Below are 8,747 nucleotides of genomic sequence, written 5' to 3'. Positions count from 1 at the left end.
CTCCTTCGTTGAAAGTTCTTTGTCCCCTTTACATCATGCAAAAGACGATTTCTGTGCTTCCGCATATGGCGCGACTAGTGTTGCTGCGAATCTCGTCTCTGTAGCAACTGGAGGCGACGCGATCAAGAGCCGGGTGGCGGACAACTTCGTTCTGTCTCCAAGGTGGGGAACGTCGATTTCAATGAAGCGCGTTTTGGGTTCGAGCAGACAGGGGAACGTCGATGAGCTGAGGAGCCGCGGGAGGCTGACCGCGTGAGTTTTAAAAACAAATGAAAAGACAAAAGAGCAAGCCCGATCGCAGGCAAAGTATCAATGCACTCTTCACTCTTTCTTGAGCAACTTTTTCCTCTTCATACGCTGTCCTGCCGCACTCTGCAGCGGTGCTTGGAGGGACGAGGTCGTCGGAGTTAAGCGGAAAAAGGAAACGAACGCGCGACGACCAATAAGGTGAAAAGATACGGAGGCGAGCAGGAAAAACGAAAACTCCATTTGCGCTATTGACGCCACCTAATCTGGAGACAACAGGCGAACTCTGCAAGTCCCGAGAGGCTCGTGTTGATATAATCCACGCCTTCCAAAGTACACCCAGCCACCGAATTTGTAGTTGCATGCAAATCGAGTAGAAGCATGCATAATTCGCCTGTTTTGCCTTAACAGGCGAGGCGCACGATTGCACGCATGCATTCATGCACGCGTCACGTTCTTGGCATTCCCTCCTCGGGCCGCTTCCAGCCGCGGGAAATGAAACCAGGTTTGAAAAGCTGTGTCTACTCCGCATTCATCCTCCGAACAACCGGATCAATCTCAGGAGAAATTGCTTTACCTATCCACGCATTTTTTGCCCCGACTGAAAGAAAAACTTTAAATCTTCTAATACGTCCTACACAGGTGCAGCTAGGAAACCGGAGACAGAGACAGAAGAGACCATAGAGACAGAAGAGGTCCTCGTGTGCTCTCAGGCTACCACGGCTCGGTCTTGGTTGCGGCTTCATTCTCTTTTCCTTCGCCGCTGTGCATGCACTTTTTATATTCATTGCCCTCATGCCCATGCCTTCCCCCCCTATCCAGTCCACGGCGTTCATCTTTTTCGATCGTTTTCCTCCTACCGTCTCCTCTATCTTCTTGTCTCTCCACCCTTCTTCTGTATTCACTGTCTTCTGTCGTCTGCACTGTTCTCTATATCTCCGCTAGCGTTCGAGGTCCCTCTTTCATCGGCCTTCACTCTGTCCCGGCGCCTCTCCCTCTCCCACTGCGTCGCTTTCGTTCTTGCCCACAGCCTCCTCGAGACTCTTCAACTTCGCCAGCATCTTTGCGAGTTCGTCTTGCTTTTGCTTAATCTGAGCAATTGTCTCTTCCATACTCCCCGCGTCCGCCGAAGAAGAGGGAGAGGAAGAGGAAGGAGAAAGAGGAGGGGGAGAAACAGGAGGAGAAGGAGACTGAGGAGGAGAAGGAGAAAGAGGAGGAGAAAGAGGAGGAGAAGGAGAAAGAGGAGGAGAAGGAGAGAGAGGAGGAGAAGGAGAAAGAGTAGGAGGAGAGAGAGGAGAGGAAGGAGCGGAAGCAACAGGGTAGGCAGCACGATGGGGATGCTGAGGAGGATGTAGATTCGACGGTTGAGGATAGGCTGGCGGACCCTGTGCATAGGGAGGATGCGGAGCCCCGTAGGGAGGGACAGGCCATCCTGGAGAGCCTCTCCCTGGAGAAGAAAGCGGCGGGGGGCGAGAAGGAGGATGGAAAGGAGCCGAAACTCCATCAGGTCCAGAGGAGCTGAAAAACTGGTAAGGCGGCCGCCCTTGAGGAGGTGGAGGTGGACGAGGAGGAACAGGAGGAGAAAACTGAAGGCGTCTTTCTGGATCTTCGCGCGTTCGCTCTCTCCCCTCGCCTGACCGCGGGGGGCCTCTCGTGTCTCTTTCTCTCTCTGCCTTCGCATTCAACGGAGACGATTCAAACGGAGACATGCGAGTCTCAGGCATTTGTGGAGAAGCCGAGGAGACGGCAGAGACCGACTCTGCCGCGCCAGCCGCGGTTTCTGGCCCAAGACCTGCAGCGCGTCTCGCTTCTTCTTCGTACTGTTGCTTCAGAACCTGAGCCAGACGGGGAAAAAGATGGAAAAACGAGGAAAGACGATAGAGAGGCGGGGAAAAAAGAGAGAAGGGAGAGGCGATGTGCATGAAGAAAACTGAAGGTTTCAGAAAGGTGGACGCGAGCCAGAACGGTGCTTCGAATGGTCACGGGTCTTGCAGGTGAAAGAGGACACAGGATAAAACGCGAAACGAAAAACAAAGTGCAGGAAGTTGAGGGAGCGGCGAAGGACGCGTTCTCGCCGACCAGCCCCCCAGGTGTCTCTACTGGCCCCCGCCGACGCTCCGAGACAGAACGGAGAACTGAGCGAATCCATCCACGGAGACACAGTCGAGCAACCCGAGCCGACCAGAGACGAAGCGCCGGTGAGAGAGGGCGGCCGGCGCGAGAGAACGAAAGGAGCAGCGGTGCGACAGGAGGAAGGGTGTGAGGAGAAAGAAAACGGGGAAAAACGAAGGACTGAAGGGAGAGGCGGGAGAACAGAAGCGAACGAGACAAAGCTGAGAAAGATTTAAGGCAGATCGAATAGTGCAGCCCAGAGAGAACAGCGTGAAGCCACTACGGCCACCGCTGCTCGTGTCGATGGTCGCATTGCGAGGTGAAAGAAGAAACGAGGAACCTGAGAATGGCAACTGAGTCACGACGGAGAAGAGTCCCGATCCAAGGGACAGCTGTTTGTCTCCGATACAAACATGAAAACCACACGCATGCAAAAGAAAGTCCCAACCATGAAACTTACCTTCATTCTTTCGTTGTAAAACTTTTCATCTTCGGGGTCCAGCCATTCTGTCGGCTCTTCCATCAGCTTTCGCCGCATGTACTCTTCGCGTTCTTTCTGGCCTCTAGAGCAAACGACAAAGACACAGAGAAACGCGTCTTCCTCTGTTCTGTGTGTCCCGAGGAATCTTCCTTCCCTCCTCTCCTTGTTAGCGCCGCAATGAGATGCAAGTCCACTTCCTCTCGGCCAAAGACTCTCAGAAAAGTCTGTCGCCTTCGCTTCTCGAAACATAGAAACCTCCACCGCAGGTGTACGACAGCAGCGTGAACAGCGCAATAAGCAAGTAGCAACGAAAACAAAGACAAACCACACACTCAGTCTGTTAATCCCAATCTACGGAAACGGGTGAACGCGCTTTTTCCAACAAACATCAGTAGCGATGTTCACACGAAACACCCATAAGAATAAATATGTGTATACATATATATATATATATATATATATATAAATTGAACCATATGCGTACACGCATATATGTATATATATAAATGGTTTTATATATATGAATAGATGCATGAATATAAGAATATACACATCTAAATATACGTAGGAATATATGAATATATATATATATATATATATGAAGAAAAGAATATATATATATATATATATGAAGATATGAATTTATATATATATATATATATATATATATATATAGCATATGAATATGTATATGAAGACATGAATACACACATGAATCTCTGAACCCGTATATGAATATACATAAGAAAATGTAAGTATGTGTGATGTCGACGAAGAAAACGCAGCCGTGTGATTTGGGGGATCGGGGAAATACCTGAGTCTTCTCCACTCGAAGTAAGGGACATGGAGAACTTTGTACCCCATACGAGTGAGGAGTCTGTGCTTCAACTTGGTGTACGCTGTGTACCGCGTACTGTTCGCGTAAAAGTGAGTAGGCCCGTCGACCTCAATCGCGATCGGTCGCGCGGCGCCTACGGGGAAACGCAGGAAGACGGGAGCAGAAATGTGGAGAGCGAAGTTGAGGTGTACAGACACCGCGAGGCACAAACGCAGCGAGCGTCGAGAGAGACAAGAAGAGGGCGAGGGGACACAGAAGAAAGAGGAGAGAAGCGAGAAGAAAGAGGAGAGAAAAGAGAGGAAAGAAAAGAGAGGGAAAAGAGCTGCGAGAGAAGGGGAAGAGAGGACAGGAAGTAGAGAGAAGAGCAAACGAAGAGAGAGACGGGAGAGTGGAGAGGAGAGCGACGACAGGGGGAAGGACTATACAAATCCCCCCGTCAGTTACGAGAGGAGGAGCAGGAACGCGTCCTCGACACTTGCTCTCCGTGTGAAGACGCGTAGCGCTTCCTCTTCTTCTCCGATGTTGCGTCATCGGCGCCATCGTACAGGAAGCATCTCGCACTGCGGTGACGGTTCCCCAAATCCTTGTGTGTATTCCGGCTGACTCGTCGTGATGAGGGACAGTGTCAACTCGCATCACGCCCGTTGACAAGAAGGCCCTACTCACCAGTCGGCACATTTCCATTGGAGTCTGCGAGAGGGCCGCTCAAACGCTGCGTGAGCTCCTTTATCAGTTGCTCCTTCTCTGCAACTTGCTGCGGACTCAGGCGCTCTTCCCCGCCGTCGAAGAGGAGAGGCAAATCGACAGGCTTCTCTTTCTCGGCCTTGTCCCCCGGGTGTGCAGCCTCCCCGGGAGACGCAGGCCTGCCAGGGGTCGAGGAGAAGGCGCAAGCGAGTCTGAGAGAGAAGTCGGATCCACCGTCGCCCACTGGCAGAGACGAAACGGAGGGGAAAGCAAGTGAGTGGGGAGCGTCACAGAAGACAGAAGCAGAACTCGACGTCGTCAACAGACTGCGCCGCCTCCACACCTCATGCCTCCCAGTGAAACCAACAGACGCAGAGAAGCAAGACGAACAGAAACGAGTAGAAGAGACACCAGAGGCAGAGACACGAGAGGAAGAAGAACAAGAAGAGGAAGAAGAGGAAGAAGGGAAGAGGAGGGTGCTCGGAGGAGACAGCGAAGAAGCGAAGCGACGGCCGGAGACAGCGCGTCTGAAACCCAGGAGGACGGAGCCTCCAGGTGCTGGCATTTTGGCGACTTCTTGGCAGAAATCCGGGGAGACACACGGGGAGAAGACAGACGCGAGTCGCGGGAAACGACGAGACACTGGAAGCGGAAGGAGATGAGAGTCCGAAGAAAAAGACAAACGCGCGTTTGTCTCTCCCTAAAGAGTTCTCTTCGTTGTCGTTTGTCGTGTCACGATGCAGTCTCACGACGACGAGACTAGGAAATCCGCTTTATCGCTAGCATGCAACAGAGGGGTCTTTCCCTTGGAAACGCCAAGCGTCAGAAAGGAGAGACTGCAGTCTGCACCGGCGGCCCGCGTGTGGAGGAGCCGCTTCACTTTCTTTTGCAGAGTCTTTTCTGCAAATTTAAGCAAGCGTCATCCACAACTCGGGGGGTACAGAGACCAGAGAGGATGCGGAGAAAGGAGTTGTCTCTTCGGCCTGCAGAGCAGCCTTCGACTTTTCGCGCGAAAGCCCCACAGGCCCGTCAGCTTGCCGTCGATTCTTCTCGCGTTTCTTAGTTTTTCGGAGAAACCTCTTTCCTTCGTACTTTTCCAACTGTCTTGTGCGTTTCGCGGACGCAAGAAGCAGGAGTGCGGCGCCTTGCATTTGTGATTTCCGGTCTTTTCTCGACCAAGTCGCTGCTCCGAGTCACAGAGAAAGAGAGAGAAACGGAGACCCAGCAGCGCGAGAGCGTCGAGAGCGCCGATTGGCTTGTCGCTGCACAGTCGAGAAATTCTGGTCACTTCATAAAAACCTATTTCAAAGAAGAACGGGGAAATAGAAGAAGAAGAAGAAGGAGAAGAAGAAGAAGAAGAAGAAGAAGGACTGAGGAGACAGAGGCAAGTGTCGAGGGCGAAAGAGGCTCGTTGATGGAGACAGAGGTCATAAGAAAGGCGGAGTCAGAGTGGCACAACGAGAGGAGCTGCGACTATCTTCTTCGGCTTCCCTTAGATTTGAACGGAACGTGGAACAGATCCTCCTAGACAAATCCTTTTGAAGTCCCAAGACCCTTTCCTCTCAACAGAGGAGACGCGCTGCTCAGTGGCGGCAAAAGCACTCGAAGCTCAAGGAGAAAAACTTTTCTAAAATGGCGTTGTGGGGTAAGAACTCGAGCTGGAAAAGACTTCACGCAGGAAACTGCTTCCGATAAAATTCTAGCATAAGTGATGTGAAGGTCTGCGACCTCAACAGATTCGAAGATCCAGTTCTGTCTCCCTTGTTGAGGGGCGACGCTTTTGGTGACCTCGAGGCTGCATTTGCCGCTATAGAAACCGCTTGTATTTCATGCCGCATCTGCTCGTCCTTGTCGGATCTGTCAAATCTTCTCCCCATGCATTCCCACAGGTCCGTCATCTCGCGTTCTTTGTCCCCTGTCTCGTGTGTCTGCTCTTTTTTTACAGGTCCTGTGATCTCTCTTTCCTCCTCGTCCGCCGCTGTCTCCTTCAATGCGGAGCAAGGACGTCTGTGCTTCACTGGGGCTTTGCTAGTTCCTCTTCATGTGAAGGACGGAAAAGACGCGGTCGAGCCTCCGCCACGCGTTCTCTTGAGTGTACGTACACTCCGTCGGCAGGTCGCCTCGCCTCTTATGGTTCTCGACGGGCGTCGCATGCAGGCGAGGTGCAAATTGTTGTTCGAGGTGAGGAGATAGAGAAGGAAAGACAAGTTCAAGTTCGAATCGCGTCGTCGTTGTTTCAGTTGGGTTTCGTCGCCTGCGGCTTCCTCGCCCGTGGCTACGTTTTTCGTTTTCTATCGCGACCGAGACGTCTAGCGTTCCAGTGTCCTCAAGACAGTCAGAGACCCTCTGATGTCTTCTTTTTGGATGCACACCTAGACTCTTGGACGAGGAAGGGGATGAATCACCTGTAAACGGTTGCGTAAATAGGGCATTCACCTAGTGTATAGTGAAGACAAAAGAGCTTCCTTGTGAAACCACTCTGTCTGTGTGCAATGGAATTTACCAGTCCAGTTTTAGATCTGGCAAAGATCCGGAAAACGCGGCTTGTGGTTTTCTGTGCACAGGCGAAGAGGCCTCTTGCCCCAACCTGATGGTACGGGGGGGTCTCTTTTGGTTTCCTCCGTTGCATGCGTTGTTCCTGAGTGGTGACTTTCTCGGTGTCTCGCAGGAAGATGCAGAGTTCTCGGCAAAGCTGTTGTCTCCTGGACACACAGACAAGTGGGGTGTCCAGCTCCTAGGAGACTCGGCTCCTCATCCATGCGACTGCTGTGACCTCAGTGAAGACGAGTCTGAAGAAGAAGAAGAAGAAGAAGAAGAAGAAGTGACAAGGCTCGAAGGGAAGAAGAGAAAGAGGAGTGCTGTGGAGGAGGTTGAAGCCGGCGAGGTACCTACGCTGATTCCGGCGACTTCTGTGCACCAGACGGCAGCGAAACAGAGACAAGAGCAGAGAGCGAAGGAAGAGGCAACTCCGGCAGGGAAAGCGAGGAAGACAGACCAAGGAAACCCACGGTTTCTCGTCCCAACGCTGTCAGATCCCATTGCCTCTCTGCCTTCTCTCGCCGACCAACTTTCGTCTTCGCCGCGAGAAGAAGAGACACCTGTCTCGAAGCAGAAGAAGCTCGCGGGCAAGACGCCGGAGTCTGGAAGCGCGAACAAGAACGCGCGAGAGCAGCGGGTCGCAGCCAGCAGTTCCTCTGGAGTTCCCTCACAAGAGAGACACAAAGAGCAGCCGAACAAGAGTTCGAAGGACGCGAACGCATCGGGTGTGAAAGACCGGAAGACCCAGAAACGAGACGAAAAACAGGGTGCAGCGCAAAGGAGCCCTGCGGTAGAGGGGTCCGCCCAACTGAGCGTAGGAAGCCGTGTGTCTCTGCCTTCTGGAGTCTCCTATGAGGTTGTGTGTCTTCCCTCGGGCGGTTCAAAGGGGAAGAAAGAGACGGCGAGTCCTGGGGACCGTGTGTCGATCCAGTACAAAGGACTGCTGGCAAAGAATCTCCGACGCTTCGATAGTGGGAGAATCAAGTTCGTTCTCGGAAGAGGCGAAGTCATCAAAGGCATGGAGCTCGGCGTCAAGGGCATGCAGTTGGGAGAGGCGCGCAGACTCCTCATCCCCAGCGCTCTAGGGTATGGCAGACGCGGAGCGCCTCCCGCAATCCCGCCCAACAGTGACCTCATCTTCGAGTGTCGACTGATGAGTCTCGGGTGAAGCGAATGCAAAATAAGCGTCGTCGATCCCTCCAGTTCTGCAGCAAACGTGAATCCCGGTGGCGTACTGAAGTAAAGCCATACTTTGGCTGGCCTTCGACACGGTCCAGCAGGGTGACGAGGACGACTTCCATAGCAACTACACAGAGTGTGGGTGTTTGAAGCAAAGGGTGCGGGGGCGACAGAGAACAGGTGGATAAATCGGAAAAAAACGAGAGAAAGAGAGGACCCAGGTGCAACGCATGAAGCGGAGGACACACTGAAAGCAGCGCGGAAGGATTCAACAGGCTCTATAGTATCTTGTCACTCCAGACGCACATTTTGTGAACGCGCAGTTCACAGATTTTTCAGCTAGATAATTTCCAGTGACGTGCTCGCGCATGTTGTAAACGAAGTCCGTAATCGCCACTTGTTCTGCGGGTGTGGGCGATCCCATCGTTTTGCCTTTGCTTTAGACTGCTAATTTTTGTCGCTCTCTGTCCAGGAGAGTGTGCTCGAGTCTTGATTAGTCATGGGTTTCTCTTCAGTTTCTTCTGCGCCTCGACTCTCCAACGAGACGAGATGGATTTTCCTCTCGGTGGGGGCATTGCTTCCTGCCTCGTCACTCAAACTGGAACGACTGCTCCAACATGTATTCGGTAGCATGCATTCCTCGACTGTGTTTCCATTTCTCTTCCGCAG

The 8,747-nt window shown here is 52.5% G+C and overlaps 2 protein-coding genes across 2 annotated transcripts; one reads left to right on the top strand and one right to left on the bottom strand.

Annotated features, from left to right (window-relative positions):
- Positions 1-163: 163 nt before the first annotated feature.
- Positions 164-5,251, bottom strand: TGME49_285840 (RAP domain-containing protein). Its single transcript, XM_002369181.2, has 4 exons — positions 4,344-5,251; positions 3,654-3,810; positions 2,819-2,921; positions 164-2,081 (listed from the first exon to the last, which is right to left on the bottom strand). Exons 1-4 carry the CDS (start codon positions 4,924-4,926, stop codon positions 1,209-1,211), a joined length of 1,716 nt encoding a protein of 571 aa, XP_002369222.1. The 5' UTR covers positions 4,927-5,251; the 3' UTR covers positions 164-1,208.
- A 188-nt stretch (positions 5,252-5,439) lies between these two features.
- Positions 5,440-8,689, top strand: TGME49_285850 (peptidyl-prolyl cis-trans isomerase, FKBP-type domain-containing protein). Its single transcript, XM_002369182.2, has 3 exons — positions 5,440-6,006; positions 6,307-6,542; positions 7,030-8,689. The coding sequence occupies exons 1-3, from the start codon at positions 5,994-5,996 to the stop codon at positions 8,065-8,067; spliced, it is 1,287 nt and encodes a 428-aa protein (XP_002369223.1). The 5' UTR covers positions 5,440-5,993; the 3' UTR covers positions 8,068-8,689.
- Positions 8,690-8,747: the final 58 nt, after the last annotated feature.

Source organism: Toxoplasma gondii, chromosome V (assembly GCF_000006565.2).
Source record: "Toxoplasma gondii ME49 chromosome V, whole genome shotgun sequence".
Lineage (NCBI taxonomy): Eukaryota > Apicomplexa > Conoidasida > Eucoccidiorida > Sarcocystidae > Toxoplasma > Toxoplasma gondii.
The sequence above is the reverse complement of the archived record's forward strand: the minus strand, read 5'-3'. Positions and strand labels throughout refer to the sequence as shown.